The sequence below is a fragment of the Microtus pennsylvanicus genome, chromosome 13 (genome assembly GCF_037038515.1).
Source record: "Microtus pennsylvanicus isolate mMicPen1 chromosome 13, mMicPen1.hap1, whole genome shotgun sequence".
Taxonomy (NCBI): domain Eukaryota; kingdom Metazoa; phylum Chordata; class Mammalia; order Rodentia; family Cricetidae; genus Microtus; species Microtus pennsylvanicus.
This window is the reverse complement of record NC_134591.1, coordinates 51,587,482-51,612,752: the sequence shown is the minus strand read 5'-3', so window position 1 is coordinate 51,612,752 and position 25,271 is coordinate 51,587,482. Positions and strand designations below refer to the sequence as shown.

At 48.4% G+C, this 25,271-nt stretch overlaps 1 protein-coding gene across 4 annotated transcripts in view; it reads left to right on the top strand.

Moving 5' to 3' along the window:
- The first annotated feature begins 570 nt into the window (after positions 1 to 570).
- Positions 571 to 25,271, top strand: part of Kdm4a (lysine demethylase 4A) — a 45,643-nt gene continuing 20,942 nt past the window's right edge. The window contains exons 1-11 of one of the 4 annotated variants that reach the window (XM_075947007.1): positions 571 to 844; positions 3,332 to 3,509; positions 5,466 to 5,641; positions 11,597 to 11,711; positions 12,967 to 13,160; positions 14,615 to 14,664; positions 15,693 to 15,796; positions 16,121 to 16,258; positions 16,843 to 17,087; positions 17,638 to 17,837; positions 19,495 to 19,865. In XM_075947007.1, the coding sequence (XP_075803122.1) occupies positions 3,372 to 3,509; positions 5,466 to 5,641; positions 11,597 to 11,711; positions 12,967 to 13,160; positions 14,615 to 14,664; positions 15,693 to 15,796; positions 16,121 to 16,258; positions 16,843 to 17,087; positions 17,638 to 17,837; positions 19,495 to 19,865 (1,731 nt within the window). In that variant the 5' untranslated portion in view covers positions 571 to 844; positions 3,332 to 3,371. Of the gene's footprint in view, positions 845 to 896; positions 1,730 to 3,331; positions 3,510 to 5,465; positions 5,642 to 11,596; positions 11,712 to 12,966; positions 13,161 to 14,614; positions 14,665 to 15,692; positions 15,797 to 16,120; positions 16,259 to 16,842; positions 17,088 to 17,637; positions 17,838 to 19,494; positions 19,866 to 25,271 lie in introns of those variants that run through there. The other 3 variants (XM_075947006.1, XM_075947009.1, XM_075947008.1) reach the window with 3 other exon arrangements.

Here is a 25,271-nt window from a genome sequence, read left to right as displayed (position 1 = left end):
GGGATATCATCCTTCAGGTCCTGTCCTAATGACCCCCAAGGGCTCCTTCTTCTGGAGCAGCTCCTTAACTGCCCCACCTTGCCAGCTGGTGAAGGACTTCTGAGAACGTAGGACTTGCAGACCTGAGAGTCCTGGACAAACCCGGACAGGCTGGTCACGTTCTCGGAACGCCTTACTTTTGAAACTTTCCCGGAGATCCTCCATCGCCTTTACATCTTAAGCAAAGGGATTACTCCTAGAAAACAGGCTAATCCTTTCGCTAGGAACATCCTATAACCACCTGCTCGCCCATCCCCAACCGGCCGGCCCATTTCGGGGTACTCGCCTCTTTCCACCCTGATTAGCTATGGTGGTCTGACTCAGCTTCTGATTGGCCAACTCCGGATCCAGCTCAGAAGCTCAGTGGCCGCAGTCCCGAGAGGTTCAGCGTTTTCTCCTGGCAACAGCCTGAGCAGGCTCTTATAGGCTAAACGGGCTCGTAGTCACAGACGGTGAGGAGCCGTAGTGAGCGTTTATTGGCTGGGTGAGGGCTTAAAGTCATCCTGGGATTGGTTTACTATGGGACTCTGTGAGGCTGCGCAGAGTCCGACTTTAAAGGAGGCGGAGCTTTGTCTTTCGCCCTCAAGAAAGACAGTGGGACCGGCGAGTGGCGGCAGCAAAAGACGAGCCTGAGCCCTGACAGGGCTTTAGGCTTTTGGTGAGAGCCATCGGGCTTTGGATCCCTTTGGGTTTGATGCTGCCACAACCGCGATCGTGATCTCCGGTGGGGGAGGGTGGCGGGGTGGGTCTTTTTCTGCTAAGTGATCGGCATGTTTCTTGACCAATAGAAAAGGGAGTTTCTAAAGTGAGTTCTGTGATTGGTCGTTTCCAATCTCTAGTGGCCAATGGACGTCGGGAGAGGGGGGCGGGCCCACCGGGCCTTATTTTCTTCTTCCTGCGGCCGGGCCTCCCTCGCCTAGGCGGTGGGGCCGGGAGGGGCAGTGTGTGTAAGTGGTGAGGTGCGGGGACACCGGGAACCAGGGCTGCTTTGGGAGGGATGCCGCGGGGGTGGCTGCGGGGGCAGAGATTGCGGGAGTTTCAGGTCAGTGTTAGCAACAGCTGCCTTTACGGAGTGCTTTAAGTACCGGGCCTAGTATCTAGGTTTCGCTTGCATCATCTGAGTTAATCATAGCGATCCTGCAAGGCAGGGGTCTGGGATCCCCATTTTACAGGTGGAGAAACTGAGATTCATCCAGCCTACTCACACAGCCAAGGTCATGTAGTTAAAAAGTGGCAGAGACCGGATCAGTACTCGGAGTTTTCACTCTGGAACCGACGCTCTAAGAGCCCTGGACTCTGCTTTGTTGCTGAATGCGGGTGGGAAGGTGTCCCGGACCAGATTTCCCCTAGGGAGTGTATTGCAGGAAGGGAACCCTAGCGTTAAAGAAACGGGATGATCCATTGAAGTGAGCGAAGGAAATGAGTTTATTCAGCAGTTACTGAGTATCTACTTTGTGGCGTGCATTGTTCTGGGTTCTGGGCACACAAAGATAAACAGGGTCAGAGACGATGAATTAGGGCCCCCTTTGAAGCCCAGGGGAGGGGCCCCAGTCTGGTATTTATATTTTTGTAAAAATTTCAAAAGTAGAGTATTTTGAAGTTTTTGTTTTAGAGGGAAAAGTCCCCCAGGTCGAATAGGCTTCAGGTTCCTGCACACTTGAATATTCTATTGGCAAAGGATTTAGTTCAGGTGGGTATTAGGGCTGAGGTAGCAGACGGTGGTGAAAGGTGCCTGGGGTGGGGTGGGGGACAGGACTGTGAGCACGTTTCCTGGTATGTAAAACAGGGATAACAGTATGCCTGTCATGCAAAGTTCCTGAAAAAAACACCTGAGTTACGCTGGCGTTGTTTGTCTTTTCTGCTGTCTCGGACGGTTTTACTCCAGCCTGCCTCCCAAACCTATACTAGGTTGCAGGAAGGTTATAGGCAGTTTCCTCCCATGTAGTAGGAGTGGCAGTGGCTTTGGCGAAGCAGAACTCTTGGGCTGTGGGTGAGGAGGTACAGTAAAGGACTTACTAGTTTTGTTTCTGAACTGGCTCCTTTTAATGTGCACTGTCTTTCTCCAGTTGTGGTGATATGTTGTATTACTAGCAATGGGAGTAGGGTCTGCCCACCTATTTGAGGTCTTCATTCAAAAAGATGGATTTTCCCTCTACAGTTAGGAAGTTTGCTCTGTATTGCCCACTGCCTGTTCAAATTTTGTCCCGGGAATCCTGCTTCCAGTACAGTTGAGCCAAGCTTGACTTTATTGAGTACTGCTGAAGCTGTTTTGATCTCCGGAGAACAATTTCACTGTAGTGTTGTATGCGTATGGTTTTTTTTTTTTTCTTTCACTTCGAGTCAGGGTTTCTCTGTGTAGCCTCAAACACAGAGATCCACCTGTCTCAGTGGTGGGATTAAAGGTGTGCAATGTTCTAAACCCATAGCATACTCTTAACATCCAAGTATTTAACTGTGAAACTTTATAACCTTCAGCCCAGTTACTTTTCAGAAACGTAAAGTCCTGTTGTGAAGCTGTGCCCTGGGGAAGAACCCATAGGAGGCTGTTTTAGATCATGTTGTCGTTTAATGAAGCAATTACTGCTGGGTGGTGGCACAGACATTTAATCCCAGCATTTGGGAGGCAGAGTTAGTGGATCTCTGAGTTTGAGGCCAACCTGGTCTACATATGGAGTTCCAGGATAGCCAGAGCTACATAGATGAGGGAGTAACTTGAAGCAATCAGGGTAGAATTAAAAGATATGTAGGTCAGCTGTGTTTTTACATAGGACCAGTAACTGAATGATAGTTTCTTTTTTTTTTTTTTTTTTTGGTTTTTTGAGACTGAGACAGTGTCTACATAGCAAGTGAAATCTCTATATATGCAGTTTTGATACATCAAGGTTTTGTTTGTTTGTTTTGGTTTTCTGAGACAGGGTTTCTCTGGGTTGCCAGGCTATCCTGGAACTCACTCTGTAGACCAGGCTGGCCCCAAACTCAGCTCTACCTGCCACTGCCTCCTGAGTCTTGGGATTAAAGGGGTGCGCCACCTGGCACATCAGTTTTTTGGTTTTTTTTTTTTTTTTTGCGGGGGGCAGGGGGAGCTTGGCTTGACAGAGTGTGTTTATTGTAGAGGTGACTTCCAGACTCTTGATCTTGCCTCGTCGCTAGTGCTGGGATTACAGGCTCACTTTATGGCTTCCTTGGGTTCCTTTTAACCAGAAAGGATTGTACCCCTGCTTCTAGTTCATTTAAATAACTGTGCTAGAGGCAGTTTCCTTGTTGTTTAATTTTGTTCCTTTAACTACTTCAGCTTTTTTATCCAAACAAATCAACCCTCAAAAGAGGAGAAAATGGCTTCCGAATCGGAAACTTTGAACCCCAGCGCTCGGATAATGACCTTTTACCCCACAATGGAGGAGTTCCGGAACTTCAGCAGATACATTGCTTACATTGAATCCCAAGGAGCTCATCGGGCTGGGCTAGCCAAGGTAAGGAGCGTGCACCTCACCTGCTTAGGTGGCCATTACAAGAGCATTGCTGGTCTTTGTAGTTGGAAATTAGTTTCTGGTTTGCACTTATTTTCTCTCTCTCTGCATAGAATTAATGCTGTCCCTTCCCCTCCCCCAGTAAAGATGACATGGGCGGCATGCACGCGCGCACACACACACATACACACACACTCACATACACACACATCTATCTATCTATGTGTCTATCTATGTATCTATCTATCTATGTATCTATCTATCTATCTATGTATCTATCTATCTATCTTTATTTTTTTTTTCTAAATGAAGGCCAGAACTGAGTTGTACTGAGAGTTAGGGTGCAGCTAATCCTTGCTAAGATCAGTGTGCACAGTGCACTCTGAAGGTGATGAGGCAGGAGAGGTAAATCTACAGCCAGTGTCTCCAGGCTTGACCTCGGGCTTCAGGCCTCTTGTGCAGGCTGGGGGCTGCACAGGATTTTACCTGCCCCTGGTTGTTAGGCCACCTATCTTCTCTCATTGCATTCTCATTGTGCACTTCATAGAATTTGGTTTCCCATGGGCACTTGAGAACGTACTGGCCAGACCCCATGAGTCTTCTGGTCTTTGTAGTTTAGAACTGAGTTCTGGTTTGTACTGAGTTAGGGCCATCCTCACCACCCCCATAAGTCAGCCCTTCAAAGTTTTCTGAGTCCCCCACAGGAAAGAGATTGTATTTCTGGACGAACCCTCCAGAAACTGATGCTAAAGTCTGAACTCAGTGAAGACGTTTTGTTCCAGGTTTAACTTCTCTCCCGTGTGTATGTGTTTGCTTTTGACTTTTGCTTTTCATGGTACTGAAGGTTCAGTCTAGCACCCTATACCACTGAGCTGTCTCTCTGTGTAGTCCTGACTGTCCTGAAGCTCACTCTGTAGACTCGCTTAGTCTCGAACTCAAAGACCTTTTGGCTTCTGCCTCCAAATGTGGAGATTAAAGGTGTTGGGCCACCACGTCCAGTCCCTCAGGCTATTTTTCCAGCCCTTACTTTTCGGTATAAAAAAAAAAGGAGAAAAATATATGCATGAAAACCAAGGACTTAGTTCCAAAGCTGAGGACTGGCCTTGGACCACGGGGTCTTCTCTGAGACTCCTGAAAGCTTGACTTAAGTGGGACTGGCAGCTGCGAGGGTCACTAGTGCTAAGACCTGCAGGGCCCACAGTGTGGCCTTCAGCACCTGCGGGGGAGGGTTGATACATGCACATGCTTATTTGGTTTTTTGGTAAAAGCTGTTTAGATTTTTATGATGCATATCCATTTTTTTTTCCACGAAAGCATGTTAATTACTGTTTTCTTGGTTGAGGCAGGGTCTTCCTGGTAGCATAATCTAGCTTAGTGTGGACTAGGCAGTTATGCTGGTCTCAAACAGGAGACAGCCTGGAGTACTAGGCTGGCAGGCCTCGGCCAGCACACCTGCTTCGGTGGCTTTGTTGCTAAAGAGCCCCGGCTGTTCAGGAATCAACTCTTCAACCTGATAAGGTGTATAGGTTTACAAGTAATGTTTTGCTTAGATTACTATACATACTATATTATATAATATATTTGCATATATGAACAATACATACAAATATTATAGATTATATTTTGTATGAGTAGTACATTGTATATAATATAAATATATATAATGAGACACATTTATATGGTATATATGACATAATACATATCATAAGCAAAATATTATGTGCTATATGATATAACATATGTATATATAATATAATATTCTGCTTAGATTATTAATGAGCTAGATTATATGGTGGTCAGTGTTAGCTTGACAGTGTGACGTCCTGGGTTTGGAGAAACATGGGTAATCACGTCAGAGTTACTTTCTGGTAAAATGGATGGCTGGTTTGGATGGTGGCTTATATTCTGGATCCTGGCTTGCTAGGTTCTCATCTGCCTCCATCTCTGTGTTCCCTATAGGTCGTTCCTCCCAAGGAGTGGAAGCCACGAACATCCTATGATGATATTGATGACCTCGTCATCCCTGCACCCATCCAGCAGCTGGTGACTGGTCAGTCTGGACTCTTCACTCAGTACAACATACAGAAGAAAGCCATGACCGTTCGTGAGTTCCGAAAGATCGCCAATAGCGATAAGTGAGTGGTGGTACCTTTTGCTTTATTTTTCATTTTCTGCTTTGCATTTGAGACACATTTTGCTGTGTCGCCTAGGCTGCCTCATCCTCCAAGCACAGCACTTAGAGGCATGCGCTTTAGGCCCAGTAAGTAGAATACTTTCCCATCTTATCGTCTAGCCTAGAATTGCTTCTTTTTAGAAAAATGTAAACCTACCTTTCTTTCTTTCTTTCTTTCTTTCTTTCTTTCTTTCTTTCTTTCTTTCTTTCTTTCTTTCTTTCTGTGTTCTCTCTCTCTCTCTCTCTCTCTATTCTTTGGGACAGGGCTTCTCTGTGGACTAGTCCCGGCTGTCCTAGAACTCGCTTTGTAGACCAGGCTGGCTTTGAACTTACTGAAATCCACTTGCCTTTGCCTCCCAACTGCTGGGATTAAAGGTGTGTCCTACCACCACTTGGTAACTTTATTTGATTTGAGGTAGGGTATCTGTGTAGCTGTGACTAGCCTGGAACTGGATATGTAAATCAGGCTGACTTTGAACTCAGAAAGATTCTCCTGCTGCTGCCTCTGTGCCCCAGGATTAAAGGCACACTATCACATCTGTCTGGTTTTACTTTATTTATGGGCAAGTGCGTGTAGGCCTCGGCACACCACACGTGCATACAGAGGCCAGAGGACGACTTTCAGGAGTCAGTTCTCTCTGTCCACCTTTACATGAGTTGTGGGAGTCGAACTCAGACCATCAGGCGTGCCAAAAAGTACTTCTGCCTGCTTAGCTGTCTTTGTGGCCCCAGGATTGCTTCTTCTTAGCAGTGCAAGGGTGCTGCCACGTCACTGAGGAATGCTTCCTCTGGGTCAGGCATCAGTTTCTCTTTCTGCTCCCTCCTTCCTTCCTTCCTTCCTTCCTTCCTTCCTTCCTTCCTTCCTTCCTTCCTTCCTTCCTTTCTTTCTTTCTTTCTTTCTTTCTTTCTTTCTTTCTTTCTGATATGGTTTCTCTGTTTAGTCATGGCTGTGCTAGAACTCACTCGTGTGTGTGTGTGTGTGTGTGTGTGTGTGTGTGTGTGTGTGTATAGGTAGGTAGACCAGGCTGGCCTTGAACTCGGAGATCCACCTTCCTGTCTCTCTGGAATTAAGGGTGTGTGACAGCACCGCCTGGCATTTATTTATTGGCCTTTTTGCTCCTTTTATGGAAGAATTTCCTCCTCAAGGTGCTATGTTACAGTCTAAAAACCTCTCTGCATTCTTTACTTTTTAAACATTTTTATTTACTTTATTATTATTTTTTTTAAGACAGGCTAGCTTCTAGTTCATCTCGTAGCTGAGGATAACCTCCTCAGCCTTCTGCCTTTACTTCTGGCTGCTGAGATTACAGGTTAAACTTGTCCATGGCTTCTTCTTTTTCTCTTTTCTTTCTTTCTTTTTTTATTAGACAGGGTTTCACTATGTAGCCCTGGATGTCCTGGAATTCTCTCTGTAGACCAGGCTGGCCTCAAACTCACAGAGATCCACCTGTCTCTGCCTTCTGAATTCTGGGATTGAAGGTGTGTGCCACCATTGCCCTGTTGTCCTTGTTCTTAAAAAAGGTTTTTTAAAATTATGTACTTATTGTGGGACTATGTGAGCATTCATGCCCTGGCACTTGTGTGGAAATCAGAAGAATTTCTACTCTCTTTCTGCCAAATGGGTCCCAAAGATCAAACTACCGAATCTAGAGGTAGTCCCTTTACCTGGTAAAGCATCTTGCTGGTCCTTCTTATATAAAGCCCTTCTGTTTTCTCATCACTAATATAAGGCTTTTTTTTTTTTTAACTTTTCTATTCTAGTGTGTAGGTATTTTGTTTACATGTATGTCCGTGTAACACTTGCATGCCTCGTGTGTATGGAAGCCGGAAGAGGAAGTTTGATTCCATGGAACTGGAGTTACAGATAGTTGTGAGTGCTATTCAGGTGCTGGGTGGGAACTGACCCTGGGTTCTCTGCTGGAGCAACAAGTGCTCTTAATCACTGAAGTTTTTTTTTTTTTTTTAAAGATTTTATTTAAGCCAGGCGTGGTAGTTCACGCCTTCAGTGCCAGCACTCAGGAGGCAGATTGAAGCCAGCCTGGTCTCAAAACCCCCCAAAAAATCCAAAAGACTGCCGGGCAGTGGTGGCGCACGCCTTTAATCCCAGCACTCGGGAGGCAGAGGCAGGCGGATCTCTGTGAGTTCGAGACCAGCCTGGTCTACAGAGCTAGTTCCAGGACAGGCTCCAAAACCACAAAGAAACCCTGTCTCGAAAAAAAAAAATCCAAAAGACTTATTTTAGTGTCCCAGCAGGGTGGTGCATGACTTTTAATCATGCCACTTGGGAGGCAGACGCGGGCAGATCTCGGGGTTTGAGGTCACACTGGTCTATAGAGAAAGTTTGGCCAACAAGGGCTGTATGTCTCCCAAGTCTAAAAAACAAGAGTTATTTTTATTTGTTTGTGTGTTTCTGTATCCACACTAGCATGTAGGTACCCTGCAAAACAGGGTGTCAGTGGAATTGGAGAATCAGGCAGTTGGAGGCTACTCAGTGTGGGTGCTGGGAAGTGACCTCAAGGCCCTAGCGAGATCAGTGAGTGCACTCAGCTACTGAGTCATCTCTGCCCCAGTTACAGTAGAGTTTGTTTGTTTATTTATTTAAATTGGTTTATTTTTGTTTTATATGCATTGGTGTGTTGCTTCCATGTATGTCTGTATGAGGGTGTCAGATCTTGGAGTTACAGACAATTGTGAGCTGCCATGTGCGTGCTAGGAACTGAACCCAATTCCCCTGGACAAGTAGTTAATTCTCTTAACTGCTGAGGCAACTCTTCAGCCTCCTTTTTTTGTTTTTTGTTTTGCTTTTTATTTATTTACTTATTTATTTTTGTTTTTTGAGGCAAGGTTTCTCTGTGTGCTTTGTTGCCGGACCTGGAACTAGCTCTTGTAGACCAGGCTGGTCTGGAAGTCACAGAGATTCTCCTGCCTCTGCCTCCTGAGTGCTGGAATTAAAGGCGTGCGCCACCACTGCCCGGCTGTTTTTGCCTTTTAATTAAAAACTTTTTTGTTGGTGCTGATGATGGAACCAGGGCCTCTTAGACAGACACACAGTCCGCAGCCCCAGCCTCAGCGGCATGGCACGGGTTTGACAGCTGTAGAGCAGGAAGTCAGAGGTGAGGCAGAAGGACCTTTTCCTGTGTCTGTCCATGCCGCCTGCTTGTTCCCCTTGTGTCTGTCTTGTGCGGTCAGCGCTGTCTCCCCGCTGTGCGGGTGCTCACAAGAGAGGAGTGAAAATTGCCAAGCTGATTCCTGTTTGCTAGCCTCCTCGATTGCTTTCGCCGTCTTCTCTTCCCAGGGTCTGCTTACTTTGTTGTTTGCGGTCGCTCTCTCCTTTGCCTCTTACTAAGATTCAGCTCTAAGTCTCCCGGAGAATAGAGGCGTTGTTCCTGGCATCACACTCTGCTCTCCCGGTTGCTGCTCTTGAGCTTCTCACTGACTATGTTGCTTCTCAACCCTGAGGACCCCCGGGGAATCCCTCCCTTTTCCTTTCTTCATTCTTCGAGTCTTGTTGGTCCACACATCTTGATTTCAGCCTGGCAGTTGGTTTTAGGTCTTGAGTTTTCCGTCTTCACACCTGGACACATTCAGGACACCTTATCGTAGCCTCCCTCACTCCTCTTTGTGTTTTTGTTTTTACCTGTCCTAGTTCCAATTGAGATCTTATGGGTTTGTTGATAACTCTTAAAACATCTACGTTGCTGGCCAGCTTTTTGGCCAGGGAGTGAATTTATGCAGAAGTCCGTTGAAGAAGTGTGCCGTGCTGTGGACGAAGGTCTAAGCCGTCCTTCATGTCTACTCTCAGCTGTGCCCTGGGCCGAGCTTCCCAGCTTGCTTTCCACACGGGGCCCATCCAGGCTTCATGCTCCTCTCTGTCATATCTATCTCTCTCTCTCTCTCTCTCTCTCTCTCTCTTTCTTTTTCTTTTTAAAAAGCTTGCATGTGTGTATGGATGTGTTGCGTGATGTATGTATGTGCGCCAAATGCATGTCCGGTGCCTGTGGAGGCCAGAAGAGGACATTGGGACTAGAGCTGCAGAAGGTGTTGAGCCATCATGTGGGTGCTGGGAAATCCCATCTGGGCCCTCTACAAGAGCAGCCAACCTCCTGTCATCTCTGTTTGTCAACACATGATAGTTTTTTTTTGTTCATTTTTTTTCTTCATGTAATTTTATGTTAAATTACCCAGCTTATCACCTTCATCCCAGTGTGCTTTTTTTTTTTTTAATCTGCTTTTTGTGCGTTTTGCCAAGGCCTCACGCAAGCTTTTCACCACTGAGCTACATTCCCACCCTCTACCCTAATATATTAAAAGCTTTTTGTCCCTTATTTCTGTCGTCGGTAAGTAATTTTCTTGAGTACTGTTTTCAGTGCCCCGTTATCTGTTGTGGGTTAGACTCCGAGAGGATGCTGGGAAGACAGCAGCTGTTAGGAGCAGCTGCCTTGCTGTTGGTGCATCCAGGCTGCTGCTCGCTATATCCCGGAGGGCTGGGTTGGTGTGTGGGTGTGGCTGGATTTTTGTCTTTGGTTTTTATGTTTGTAAGCTCATCCTCCTGCATCACTCCAGAATCTGCAGGGTGCAGCACCCTCTCCAGAGAGGTGAGGATATTGTGTTCCTAAGGGAGAGTGGGTCCTCCTCTGTGCCTGTGACCTTCCCCCAGCTTCCTCCTGTCCAGGGCCTCCAGAGGGAAATGCTGTGTGTTAGCTCTGCCTGGAGTTCACTGTAACCCAGGTAACCCAGGCTGGCTCTGACTCACGTGGTGATTCTATCTGATCTCCTGAGTGTGCAAATGGGGCTGCTTTAGGGCTTAGAAGGCCAAGATTGTTTGCTTGTTTGTTTTATAAAGCAGAACAAATACAGATCTATTAAAGAAAAGTGGGAAGAAAGGGAGAAATATGATTTTAAATTTTAAACTTATTATTTTATGTATAAGGGTGTTTGCAGGCATGTTTGCTTGTTTACCAAGTAGTAGCCAAGGCCAGAAGAGGGCGTCAGATTCCATGGAAGCCAAGTTAGAGAGGGCTGTGGGCCACCATGTGGTGCTGGGAGCCAAAGGAGGAGCAGCCAGTGCTCTTAACTACTCATCTTGCTTGCCTTGACGATTGCTTTTTGGTTTTTCTTTTCTATTTTGGTTTTTCGAGACAAGGTTTCTCTGTAGCTTTGGAGCCTGTCCCGGAACTAGCTCTGTAGACCAGGATGGTCTCGAACTTGAGCTCTCACGGACCTGCCTTTGCTTCCCGGGTGCTGGGATTAAAGGCGTGCGCCACCACCACCGAGCAGTAGTACATGTTCTTAACTGCTGAGCCTTCTCTTCAGCCCAGTTTTTTGTAAGTCAGTGTCTCACGAAACAGGATGACCTTGTTCTGATTCTTCAAGTCCTGAGGTTGCAGGTGCGTGCCACCACGCCTAGTTTTAAGCAGAGCTTTGTATGTGCTAGGCAAACACTGTGACCAACTGAGCCACGTTCCGAGCCTGGTGTATTGTTCTTTTGAAATGATCCTGGACTAGTGGCTTGTATCTTACAGTTGATAATACCTGATAACCTTATCCTTCCTGTCCTGGTTACCTTTCTGTTGCTGTGATAAAGCACTGTGACCAGACATCTTATTAAAGAGGTGTTTAATTGGGCTTATGGTTTCAGAGGGTTAGAGTTCAGGGTGGCAGAGTGAAGGCGTGTGGCAGGGACAGCTGGGAATGAACATTTCAGATGGCAAGAGGGATCAGAGAGCACACTGGGGCATGGACAGAGGCTCTGGAGGCTCCCAAGCTGTCCCCCAGGGACACACAGCCTCCAGTAAGGCCATACTTTATAATCCTTCCCAGTTCTACCAACTGGGGCCAACTATTCAAATATGGGGGCCATCCTCATTCAAACCACCACATCTGTAAGTGATTAACATCTTTATTTTATTTTTGAAAGGTACTGTACCCCACGATATAGTGAATTTGAAGAACTTGAGCGTAAATACTGGAAAAACCTCACATTCAATCCTCCCATCTACGGTGCAGATGTGAATGGTACTCTCTATGAAAAGGTGAGACCACGAAGACCCCTATAGTGTTTGCCGGGCACACAGTAGGTACCCTGACGGGCACACAGTAGGTGCTTTGCTGCTGGTGAAAGGGCAGAACAAGCCAATGCCCCTCCGCTGTCTTGCTGTCCTCTGGTCCTCCTTGCAGGTCTGCGTGTGACTGAATTTTGCAGTCTCGCACTCTGCATGTGAATTGGGTGCTGTGGTGTCCTTTTCAAGACTTGTGCATAGTCTGTGGGTGGTAGCTGATGAGTTCTTGAAAGGGGGGTAGATCATAGAAAATGAGGCTTTGGGAGAGGGAGCAGTGTGCTTTCTGCAGGAAGAAGCTCTGACTAATCAAATGAAAAGGTGGGGACGGGAAAGGCGAAGTATATTTGGATCTCAGAGCTCTCCGGTGAGATTCTGCAATAGGAGCTATTTTAACCGCTTTTCCTGGCTTGGTGTGTAGTGCTTTTTTGGGCTACCAAATTGCCTTACTATGGTGGAAGGGGGACTGTTTGGGTCTGTCTTTGGGAGAATGAGAAAGCCTATATATAATGCTTTTCAGGGATTATCTCAGATCGACTTTAATACCAAGTTTGTTGATGTCAGCGTGGATGGTGGGGCATCACTTGTGGCAGGTGACAGGATGGTGAAGGGACAGGTCCAGAGGGAAGTGGGTGCCAAGGTGCACATGGAAGGACACACGGGGGTGGAGAGCCGAGAAGGTGATGGCTGCAGGGCACAGCAATCCAGAACCGGCCTAGAAGAGGGGCTCCGAGATGCCCATAGGATGTAGGGAAAGGATGTGGTCAGGGCAACTTTGAGAGTAGCTCGGTTCTCTCCACAGTGTGGGTTCTGAGCATTGACTCAGGCCGTCAGGCTTGATGGCCTTTTTGCTGGCCCTTAACTATTTTTAAATTTTACTTCATTTTTTTTCAACTTGTGTTTTTTGTTTTCTAATTTTACCTACAAACCTTCCATCCATCTGCCTATCCATCATCCTTCCTTCTCCCCACCCCCTTTTTTTCTAGACAGGGTCTAACTATGTATACGTGGCTGCCTAGAACTTGCTATGTAGACCAGGCTGGTCTCAGACTCATAGAGATCCCCCTGCCTCTGCCTCTTGAATGCACAGATTAAAGGTGTGCGCTTCCATGCCTGGCTATCTATCTATTTCGGATGTGGTGGTTTTGACGTGCCACATTTTAGTCAGCAGTAACAGCTTGCCCGAGGCCCCCACATCTAAATGTGTGTCCTGGCTGCTCTTTCCTTGCAGCATGTTGATGAGTGGAATATCGGCCGGCTGAAGACCATCCTGGACCTGGTGGAAAAGGAGAGTGGCATTACCATTGAGGGCGTCAACACCCCATACCTGTACTTTGGCATGTGGAAGACATCGTTCGCCTGGCATACGGAAGACATGGATTTGTACAGCATCAATTACCTGCATTTCGGAGAGCCCAAGTCTTGGTAAAATCAGCCTGTAGTTAGGGCCCCCTTCCATTAGCACAGGGCTGCTGACTTTTCTTTTTTAATAGAATTTATTTATTTTATGTGCATTGGTGTTTTTTTTTTAAATATTTTTTAGATTAATTTAATAAACTTTATTTTATGTGCATTGGTGTGAAGGTGTCAGATCCCCTGCAACTGAATCTTCAGACAGTTGTGAGCTGCCATGTGGGTGCTGGGAATTGAACCCGGGTCCTCTGGAAGAGCAGACAGTGCTCTTAACCACTGAGCCATCTCTCCAGCCCTGTGCATTGGTGTTTTGCCATGGGTGTTGGAACTGGAGTTACAGTTGTGAGCTTCCATGTGGGTGCTGGGAATTGAACCAGGGTCTTCTGGAAGAGCAGCCAATGCTCTTAACCTCTGAGCCATCTCTCCAGCCCCCGAATTTTTTTTCTTTTGCTTTTTGAGACAGTTTCTTTATGTAGCATAGCCATGGTTGTCCTGGAACTCTGTAGATCAGTCTGGCCTTGAACTCAAAAGATTCACCTGCTTCTGCCTTCCAAGGACTGGGATCCAAGGCGTGCACCACCGTGTCCAGTTCCTGGGGAATTTGTTAAATTTACCCTTGGTGTGTTTGGAAGATTTCCTTGCTGATGGAAAAGGGATTTGGTGTGCAGCAAATGAAGCTGTGGCTGAGCATGTTCCTGCTTTCCTCATCTTAGGGGGACACTAACTGGCTCCGTGTCCTGTGTGCTGGCGTGTCTCTCACTCTCGGCGCGGCCAGTGACAGCAGTACTGCTCGTGGGCAGTCCTCAGCCTGCAGATAGCCTAGGCAGGACACACCGAAGCAGAAACGTGACAGACAGGGCGGTGAAGGAAAAGCCCCAGGAAGGTCCCCAGGAGGACACGCAGGCAGGCTGGGGACAGAGAAGGCTTTAGAATACGAGACCTAGGCCGAGGCCTGGAAAGAAAGAGGGCAGAACTGGGTGGAATGGAGGAGGTTGGCATAGCAGCAGGAATGGGGGACACAGGCTTGACCTGCACGCTCCGAGCTCTTGGATTGACAGAGGCTACGTGTGCTTAGAAGTCCAGGTTGGTGGAACTCACCTCTAATCCAGTACTAGGGAGACAGAGACTGGCAGGTCTCTGAATTTGAGGCTAGCGTGATCTACATATCGAGTTCCAGGCTAGACAGGGCTGCATAGTGAGTTCTTGTCTCAACCCCCCCTATTTTTAGCTGGCACATAGTGATTGTACATATTTATGGGCCATAGTGGCATATTTCAGTACATGTACGTGATGGATAGAGTCAGGCTGGGTGTTTGGCATACCCATCACCTCAAACATTTGTTGTTTCTTTGCACTGGGAACCCTCAGGATCTTGTGTTTCCTTCGAGGTTTTTGTGAGTGAGAGCAAGTCCCTCACTTCCTTCCCTTGTCTTCTGCTGGTGTCTGATGTTATCATGTGATTGCAGGTATTCTGTTCCACCTGAGCATGGGAAACGCCTGGAACGTCTTGCCAAAGGTACTGCATCCCCTCCAGATACAGGATCAGCCTTCTCCAGTCTAGCTCCCTGCCCTGAAGCATCCCTTCTCTGTGGTCAGATGACCTGTGACCTTTTACAGGCCTACGGTGGGGTGGGGTGGGGTGTGTGAGCTCAGCTCCCAGATCCACCTTAGTGGACAGGCCAGTCTGAGCCTTTCCCAGTCTGTCTGAGGAGTTCTCGGTCCTTTTCCTACTCACTGTGTCTTCATCTCCCCCAACCTCAACCAGGAGGTGACTTGGTCAGATTCTCCTCCCCAAGTTCCCAATGTGAAAGCCCAAATTGTGTTGTGTTTAGGTGTATGTGTAGGTGTGTGTGTATGAGAGAGAGAGATCCTGAGTAATCAAACTGTAGATGTGCTGTGTTACCTTCGGGAGACTGGGGGCGAAGTCTCAGTCTTCAGGGCCTGGAGAAGCTCGGAAGTAGTTCTCAGCTCTGTGAACTAAGGTGGCTTGAGTATCTGAGAGCTGCCAGAATCTGATTACCCAGGTACCCTCCCCCTGGGAGGGCGGGGCTCACCACAGGGCTCGCTCTTTTAGCACCACTTTTTTTCCCCTTTTCTTTTATTTATTTATTTGTTTGTTTGTTTGTTTATTTGGCCAGGCATGGTGGCTCATGCCTTCAATCCAGTAGAGGCGGACTGATCTCTGCGAGTCCCTGGCTACACAGTCACAACCCCCACCCCCAATTTTTTGTTTTTGTTTGTTCACTATAATTTTAATTTCCATGCTTGAGTGTGCTGTGTATCTGTTCAAGTACCATTTGTGGAGCCCAGAAGAGGGTGTGGGAGTCCTTGGAACTGGAGTTATAGGTGTTTGTGAGCTGTCCGCCGTGGGTGCTGGGAACCCAGCAGTGAGTGCTCTTAACTGCTGAGCCAGCACTGTAGCCCCTCGCTGCTCACTCTGATGGCTGTCCTTACCATTCCTGAGATCTGCAGGTGCAGTGACTTCAGGATCCCGAGCTTGGGCAGAGCCTCCTCTTAACTCAAACCCACCTTCCTCTCCAACAGGCTTTTTCCCGGGAAGCGCTCAGAGCTGTGAGGCCTTTCTGCGGCACAAGATGACCCTGATTTCCCCGTTAATGCTGAAGAAGTATGGCATTCCCTTCGACAAGGTGAGCCTCCTGTTCTCTTCTGAGAGGGCCATGGGCTGGCTCAGAAGCACCCTCTCAACTTTGTTGGGCGGAGTTTCACTCAGTCCTGTTCCCATCTCTAGGGTGGTGGCTCGTGTGCTGTCCTGCTGCTGCGGGCGGCAGCTTTCCCACACGGCATTAACTGGGAGGAATGGTTAGTTAGGCTCTTCACATGCATGCCGTTCAAGACCTAGCAGTGTGGACTTATCCTTGGTTGATTGGCTTAGTGGTGGCAAAGAAACACGCAGGAGCCCAGTTCTGGCCTCTGCCACGTGTGGTGGCTGCTTCAAATCTGCTTTTGTTCAGGTGACCCAAGAAGCTGGCGAGTTTATGATCACTTTCCCTTATGGTTACCATGCTGGCTTCAACCATGGCTTCAACTGTGCCGAGTCTACCAATTTTGCTACCCGTCGGTGGATTGAGTACGGCAAGCAAGCTGTGCTGGTAAGCCTTGACTTCTTCTGTAACACCATGGCCAAAAATGTCTGATTGAGGACATTCTTCTCAAAACGTTTTTATTTTTGAACTGTTGGCAGCTGGAACAGTTGCTGGGAATATGTGGGAGTGTCAGCATGTGTGTCCATAAGGCTTTTCTTGTTTGTTTCACCCTTTAGCCCTGAACTCCCATTGTAGCCCAGGCTAGCTTCAAACTCTTGCCTCAGTCTCCTGTGTTTTGTTTATTTATGTGTATGTCACCATTTGTGGCTTTTTTCCCTTTAATTAAAAAAAAAATAGCCAGGTGGTAGTGACACACGCCTTTAATCCTGGAACTTGGGAAGCAGAGGCAGGTGGATCTCTGAGTTCGAGGCCAGTCTGGTCTACAAGAGCTAGTTTCCAGGACAGGCTCCAAAGCTGTAGCAAAACCCTGTCTCAAAAAAAAAAAAATCAGAAAAAAAAATGTATTTGGTCCTATCCTGCCCCCAGCAGTGTGGTTTCAAACCTCCTAATGCTTTAATCTGCATAGAGGGTGGAGGCAGGAGGGAGAGGCAGTGCCCACAGGCGGCCTCACTCTTGCGCTCCTTTGGCAGTGCTCCTGCAGAAAGGATATGGTGAAGATCTCCATGGACGTGTTTGTGAGGAGGTTCCAGCCCGAGCGTTACAAACTCTGGAAAGCTGGGAAGGACAACACCATTATCGACCATACTCTGCCCACTCCAGAAGCTGCCGAGTTTCTGAAGGACAGTGGATTGCCCCCAAGAACCGGGGATGAGGAGTGCCCAGAGGAGGACATGGAAGGGGTCGAGCAGGGAGAGGAGGGAGATGTGAAGAGAAGGTACTGGGCAGGCTTGTGGGTGGGCGTGGGAGAAGGAGGCAGCCGCCACAGTTTGAGTATTCTGTGCCATTTGCACTGCATACAGGCAGGTCTTGAAAAGGCTTTGGAAGCCATAGCGCTGATGACCCCAGAGCTTCCTTGTGGTCTTTGCTAAGGAATGAGGATAGTGAGCCTGGGCTGTGCCCAGAGGCAGTTCTCCTCAGTGTCCCCTAAGTGTCTTTTGAAAGAAACACGGTGGTAGGAGCTAGAGTCACCAGCTCGGGAATAAGGAGTGACATCTCTTATTGGGGTCTGTGCACATATGGGAAAGATGGGAGGGACATTGTGGGGCTTCCTGGTCTAGGCTAGGTAGCCCACCAGGTATTCTGCATGCCCCATCTCGGTCCTCATAGTAGGTGTCCAAGGTGGGCAGTAGTGTCTACACTATCCAGCTGATGGACGGGGCTGGGAGGTGAGAGCCCATTTGCTTTGGATTGTGTGTCGGTATGTGTGAATGCGTTGGGGGAATGGGTGAACATATGGGCTCTAGAAGGTTTGCCTTCTCTTGCAGCCTGGCCAAGCACCGAATAGGGACAAAGCGACACCGAGTCTGTCTTGAAATACCACAGGAGGTGAGCCAGAGTGAGCTCTTCCCCAAGGAAGAGCTGAGTTCTGGACAATATGAGCTGACGGAGTGCCAGGCCACCCTCGCCCCAGTGAGACCCACCCATAGCTCCGTGCGGCAAGTTGAGGATGGCCTTCCTTTTCCAGGTGAGCTGACAGTGCTGGTTTGTCCACAGCCCTAACTGATACCTGTCTGTTGGAGGGCCAGTGTTGTATTGAGTTGCAGGGTCAGCGAAACGTGAAAGTCAGGTCTGTGAGCGTCAGGTTGTGAGCAGGCTTGTACTGGAATGTGAGAAGCATTTTGCTTAGGGGCACGTAGATTAGCCAGACAGAGAGGACAAGGCTCAAGGAAACAGCAAAGACCAAAGGCTTCCGTGAAGGTGATTTTAGCAATATGAGGTGGGCAGGTGTGGCCAGGGCATCTCCGTGAGGAAGAGCCAGGCCAGCCCTGGTGATGGGAAGCTCTGTCTCTGGGAGCCCTTGGTGCTTTCCTCCGAATTTGATATGGGTTGGAAGGACGGATGCAGTGTGTGGCCAGGCTGGATAAGAGAGGTGGGATACCATAAGGATGCTCCGTTTTATTTCTATCTATTATTTAAAACTTTAGTTATGGGGCCAAGTAATCGTAGCAGTTGAGTGGCAGGGGCAGGTGGATCTTTTGAGAGTTTGAGGCCAGCCTAGTTTACATATCGAGTTCCAGGACAGCCAGGACTACACAGTGAGAATCTGTCTCAAAAAATGGGGGGGAAAAGAACAATAACAAAGGTTTGTTTATTATTACATGTGCTTTATGTGTATATGAGCTCTCCTGTCTATCCCTGTGTGTGTGTGCGCGCACACCGCAGAGGAGATCTTGGTGGGACGTGTTCCCCTTTCACGCTTCCGTCAGTTCCCAGATTGAACCTAGGCTCGTGAGGCTTGTGCTTTTGCCTGCTGTGCTATCTCTCTGGCTCTTAGTTGTTCTTTTCTATTTTTAATATTTTGAGGTAGGCTCTATGTATCCCTGGCTGTCCTGGAACTCTCCGTGTAGCCCACAAGGTCTGACTGTCTCGCTGGTATTAAAGACATGTACTACCATACTTGGCTTATTGGTTTTTGAAGCAAGGCCTCACTGTGTAGCCCAGCCTAACTTTGAACTACGATCTTCTTGCCTCAGGCTTCTGAGTGTTGGGGTTATAGGCATGTGCTGCCAGGCTCGGTTTGTTTTGAGTCATTGTCTTGCTCTGTACCCTGACCCCCTCCTGCCTCTCAAATGCTAAGATTCTAGGCAAGCACCACCATGCCCAGCTTAAAAGTCTTACTTAAATATAACTACATGCTGCAAGACTACAGTGTATTTACCCAATCAGACTGCCTGCCCCTGGAGTGTTTGCTCGCTTGGAGCCTGGAGGACCCACAAGTGCTGTAGGTTCATGGTGGTTTTGGAGCAGGTAACTCAGATAGGCACCAAGTCTGGATTTCCTAGGGACAAGCTTCTCATGGGCTTGAAGAATCTGCTTACTATGGTGAGGTTTGTCTGGCTAGAGAGCACTGTGTTACTGTGCTGTGACCTGTGCTTTGGAATACGGCTGGCTCTTAGCAGGTTTCTTTGCACTTTTGCAGCTGGGCTTCTGCTGTGCCCACAGGCCTGGTGAGGAACAGCAGCAGCCCTTGCTCATAGCCCTACCATGTGTGAGTTGTAGTAACTTACAGCCAGGACTTGGGTTTGAGTCCCTGACCTCACGGTGGCTGGTCGGTTGTTAGACTTTGCCGTCCTGCTTTCAACAAGGACGCTGGCTCTGCCTGATGTGCACCTGTGTTTCAGATTACTCTGACCCCACTGAAGTCAAATTTGAAGAGCTGAAGAATGTCAAACTGGAAGAGGAGGATGAGGAGGATGAGCCTGAAGCAGCTGCACTGGACCTCTCTGTGAATCCTGCATCCATGGGAGGACGCATTGTCTTCTCGGGTTCCAAAAAGAAACCCTCTTCCAGCCTGGGCTCCAGTTCATCTCAGGATTCAGTTTCTTCAGATTCTGAAACCAGCGAGTCTGTCTCTTGCCAAGGCCAGGAGACAACAGGAGTTCTCACTGTGCACAGCTATGCCAGAGGGGATGGCCGGACCACCACAGGAGAGCCGAGTGTGAAGAAGAAGCGCAGCGCCCCACGAAGCATCAGTGAGCAGGAGCTGGCAGAGGTACAGGCTCTGCAGTGGTGTGGGAGGCCACTGCCCTGCAAGGCATCCTGTGGAGGAGGGGCCTGTGAGGGTGCAGGTGCTGCAGGTGTGTGAGAGGCTCCCTCTGTCCCGTCTTGCATCTGCTGCCTGAATTGATTGTGTCAGAATGCCAGGTGATGTTCCCTGTCTTCCCTTTCCTCTGTGCTGTGTGTGACTGCTGATCCAGAGGACCCCATCTCAGCCGCAGCATCAGGGACAGCGCAGTGCAAATCCTAAGCTTGGTCGGATGTGCTGATGTGCTGGGAGCCCTTCCTCTGACTCCTTGCCTAGAGCAGGAAGGTTTGAATGGCATGGTTGCAGCCCAGATGTTTGGGATTTGAGACTAGGTGGCATCTTAGTCACTGTTTAGTGCGTGAAGAGACACCGTGACCAAGGCAACTCTTTTAAATACTTATGAAAGAACGCATTTAATTGGGACTTTCTTACAGTTCCAGAGATTTGATCCTCTGTCACGACAGGAAGCATGGCAATAGCTGTGGCAGATACGGTGTTGGAAAATAGTTGAGCTTCATCCTGATCTGCAGGCAGACGGGGAGACAGCTGGGTTTAACATGGAAACCTCAAAGCCTATTTCCAGTGACATACTTTCTCCAGGTCTCACCCCCAATCCTTTCAAATATCTCCACTCCCTGTTGACCACTCAGACCACCACAGTGGCCTTTCTCACCCTGATATCCAGGGGCATTTTCTTTTTAGGCGTTTTCATTACTCCGTGGAATCATTGCTAGATATTCCTTTTGGAGACCAGGACAAGTTCCCAAAGCCGTATGTGGATGTGTTTGTTCAGGCCTCCTTCTAGTACCCACTGTTACCAGAACCTATGTTTTCTTCCTTTGAATATTGTGGTTCCTGACAGGTCGGCCATGCTGAGAGGATTCCTATTGGCTGCAGCTGATTCACCTCTCCCAGAGAACCTCATTCTCTGGCCTCACGGCTGGTATGGTCCAGATAACAGTCGGAGTCAAGGGCGGCAGGCTGGGCCTCACAGCTGCCGTGGTCCAGATTACAGTCAGGGTAAAGGGTGGCGAGCTTTACCTGTAGCCCCGGCACAGGGAGGTGGAGGTAGGAGCAGGCCTTCATGGTCATCCTTAGCTGTGAGATGCATTTGAGACCAGCTTGGGCTATATTAGACCCCATCTTACAAAAACAATAAAAAGGGGCTGGTGAGATGGGTTAATAGGTAAAGGTGCCTGCCACCAGGCCTAATGGCCTGAATTCTGCTTTTGAGCCCACCTAGTAGAAGGAGAGGTCCACCTGCTGAAGTTGTTTCTGACCTCCACATGTGTGCTGTGGACACCTGAGTGACTGCGTTCCTTCCTCTAAACTTGTTAGAGTACGAGTTCACTGGGCAGCCTTGCCTGACCTTGAACTCACAGAGACCACCTGACTGACTTTCTGCTCTTCATATTAAGTAACTCATTGGGCTGGATGTCTTTGAAAAATAGGAGGAATGCTCCCTGACTTTGCTGTCACCGTTGCATGTGGGCCATGTTTTTTGATCTTCCATATATGGTCCAGGTTTCCCTAGTGTTGCCTTTTGTCCCTTATCCTTTAAAAACAATTATTTTAAATTGTGTGTATGTGTGTGATCTTTGTGGTTTTTGTACAAGTGAGAGGCCAGAGGTGTTGGATTGCCTTGGAACTGGGCACAGGGGAGTGAGCAGCCTGACCTGGAGCTGGGGACTGAGTTTGGTCCACCCTAGCAGCGGTCATGCCCTGGAGCTGGGGTCTGAATTTGGTCCACCATAGCAGCGGTCATGCCCTGGAGCTGGGGACTGAGTTTGGTCCACCATAGCAGCGGTCATGCCCTGGAGCTGGGGACTGAGTTTGGTCCACCCTAGCAGTGGTCATGCCCTGGAGCTGGGGACTGAGTTTGGTCCACCCTAGCAGTGGTCATGCCCTGGAGCTGGGGACTGAGTTTGGTCCACCCTAGCAGTGGTCATGCCCTGGAGCTGGGGACTGAGTTTGGTCCACCCTAGCAGCGGTCATGCCCTGGAGCTGGGGACTGAGTTTGGTCCACCCTAGCAGCGGTCATGCCCTGGAGCTGGGGACTGAGTTTGGTCCACCCTAGCAGCGGTCATGCTCTTGGCTTCGGAGACATCTCTACCGCTTTGTTCTTTCTGATAGGATTGTGAATTTTTTTCCCAGGATTTATTTGGGGGGAGAGTGTTGCATGTGTGTGTAGATATGTGATGTGTGGGTAACTACATACTGACATGTGGGGGGTCAGAGCACAACTTTGAGGAGTCTGTTCTTCCACCTGGGTAGGTTCTCTCGCTGCTGCTCCGTGCTTCGGGCCACGTGACCTGAGAACTTCCGGGTAGTTGTGCAGCTGCCTCCCAGCTTGCGTTAGGAGTGTTGTGATTACAGATGCCTGCAGATTATAGGGCTGGAACTCAGGTCGTCAGGTTTGTGTGGCCAGCGCTTTTACCTGATGAGTCTTCTCACTGGCCCTTGGATCTTGCTGTTTGATGTAGCCCAGGCAGGCCTTGAACTCCTGCTTCAGCCTCATACACGTCACCCCTTCGTTTTAAAACTAGGACAAATCTCACTAAGGTTCTCACTAAGTTGCTTAGATTGGCCAGAGCTCACTGTAGCCATGATCTCAAGATGTTCTAGCCCTGGCCTGCTAAGTGCTGGGACCACAGCTGTCACCATCTCCCATGCTTCTTGTCTTTTTTTTTTTTAAGGAACACTCTGATTTTTATTTAAAAAAATTTTTTTTTGCTTTGGCTGTGAGCCTGGCTACACAGCAACCCCATCTCGCAAGACAAAAACATCACATTTTTTTTTCAGTTATTGATTTTGTGGGTTACTTGTACGTATTGTGGGCACGTGTGTGCTGTGGCACACAAGCGGAGGTGAGCGCACAACAGAGGGGACTTGGTTCTCTTTCTTCCTCTACTGTGTGGATCCCCAGCTCCAAACTCACAGGTTGTCTTCCAGTACCCAGATAATTCTCACCACTTCCTCTGAGTGTCAGGACTCATTTTCTGTAGACTTCCTGCATGCATCTCATAGTGATTGCAGGCTAATGAATTAATAACCGCCATGCTTCCTTCTTGTGGTTTTGACCGCTGCTCTCTGTACCCCTAGTGCAGCACCCACCACTGCTCTCTGTATCCCCAGTGCAGCACCACAAGAGAACGCTTTCCAGCTTGGAAACCACCTAACCCATGCAGCTGCCGCCTTGTTATTCTTCCTCACAAGCCCTTGGGTGCCAATCTGCCCTGCTGTGGCACAGCAGTTCACCCCGTCTGTCCTCTGCTTGCAGAATTCTGACTTCCTGGTAATCACTGTCCAAAGAGTAGCTAGCAAATATCAAAGATGTAATGGATACTAAATATTTTATGAACATCGTTCAGTCTATTACTGTAAATTTTACTGGAGGTTTTTAGTGCCGTTTTTATTTTTATTTTTGGAGAGCCTGTAGCTAGCCAATAAATACTAGCCATCTTTTTTTCTTCCTATATTTGATAGCAATTAAGTGATGGATTAAAAGAAATTGGGTTAGATGCCATTTTGTTATCAGTTAATATAATTGAACAAAGTTACTTTTTTTTAACCTGTGGGCAAATGGTCCTGCTCCTCTTTTACTTTCAAATAGATGGATGACCTAGGGATAGGCAGTCCTGGATGTCCGCAGGCCCTGGAAGGAACAAAGCATTGCCCAAGCTCCCATATGGTGAGATTGCAGACTAGCATGTATTCCCCCTGCAGAAGGCAGATTGCAACTCACTGATGCATACTGAGCATCCATGGCATGGGCAGAAGCCAAGATGTCTTTGCCATCATAATCCACAGGGTAGGGAGGCTTCTCTTTAGGAGCCTCTCAGTCCTGCTGGAAAGCCCGAGTGCTTTCAACTTCCTTTTCATTTCTCTGTGAATTCTCGGTCGTACTAATTCCTTACTCTGCTCTGTCAGTGTGTGCTGGCAGCTTTGAGTGCTTAAGTTCTCCAAAAATGACCCGCCTGCTCACTTAACCTTTGTAGTTCTGTGGGCCGGGACTGCCCTCCAGGACCTCCAACACGCCTTGAGAGCTGAATATGGACAGAGAGGAGCATATGGTTTCAGCACTGGGTGATGGTGAGCGCTGTAGCTCCCATTGGAAAAGCTGGCAGCCTAGCAGGGCTGAAGGAGTTCAGGATGTGAAGGAGACTTTCGGCTCAACCTTGAAGTTTGGAGGAATACACCAGGTAGACAGAACAAGACTCGAGCAAGAGTCTGGGAGAAGAGAGTTTTCCATTCTCTTCATGGTTGATAGCTTACTCCAAGGTCAGGCATGATGGGTCTGCAGGCTGTGCCTGGAGACTGGAACTTCATGCTCTACCCAGAGGTGTACGAAGATGGAGCATGAGGGTGCCTGTCATGCAGCTCTGACCTCACGTACCTGCCTGGCCTGCTTCATTCTGCTTTTATTGCTTTCAAGCCTGATGCCATGGAACTTCTTCCTCCCTCCCTCCCTCCTTCCCTTTGTTATTTCTCTTTCTTTTGGGTCTCAATCATATATCACTGGCTAGCCTGGAACTCACTATGTAGACCAGGCTGTCATTGAACTCACAGAGATCCACCTACCTCTACCTCCCTAGTGCTGAGATTAAAGGACTGTGCCACCACACCCAGCTTACATTTACCTATCCTACTCCATGAAAGGAGGAGAAAGGATTTAAAGAAGAAAAGTTCTCAGTGGTGGTGCATGCCAGCACTCGGCAGGTGGATCTCTCTGAGTTCGAGGCCAACCTGGTCTCTATAGAGTGAGTTCTAGGATGGTCACAGCTATACAGAGAAACCCCATCTCGAAAAACCAACCCCTGCCCCACCTCTGAAAAAAAGCATCTTGGGAACCTGGGTTTGAGAGGTGGTGAGAGTGGAGCTGACCGTGGTGACAGGGTGGGGCCAGAAGTGCACCCGAGTTTCTGGAACGTGGGAACCCTGACTGGGAGACAGGATGACCCGACAGGTAGCACAGCTCAGACAGCTCAGGCTTTGGCTTGATTTCCTGGAGTGGCAAGGGCATCATCTGTGCCAGACAGAGATTCAGAGACAACTGAAGGATTTTTAGTGTTTGTGAGTGAGACGGGGTCATGTTGTGCGCCATGTTTGTGAGGTAGGCTAAGGAAGGGAGCAAGGGGCATATCGGCTGGGCATGTAGGGCATGCGGGCATACAGGGAGTCCCTGGAAGGTCGTCAGAGGGCATGCACCACTCCAGGAGCCGGGGAAGTATGTGCCTACAACTCCGCGTGCTACGCATTAGAGGAGGAGACAAATTCTAAGCTGAGTGGTGGTGTAGCCTTTAAAATCCCAGTACTTGGGAGGTAGAGGCAGGTATATCTCAGTCAGTTCAAGGCCAACCTGGTCTACAGAAG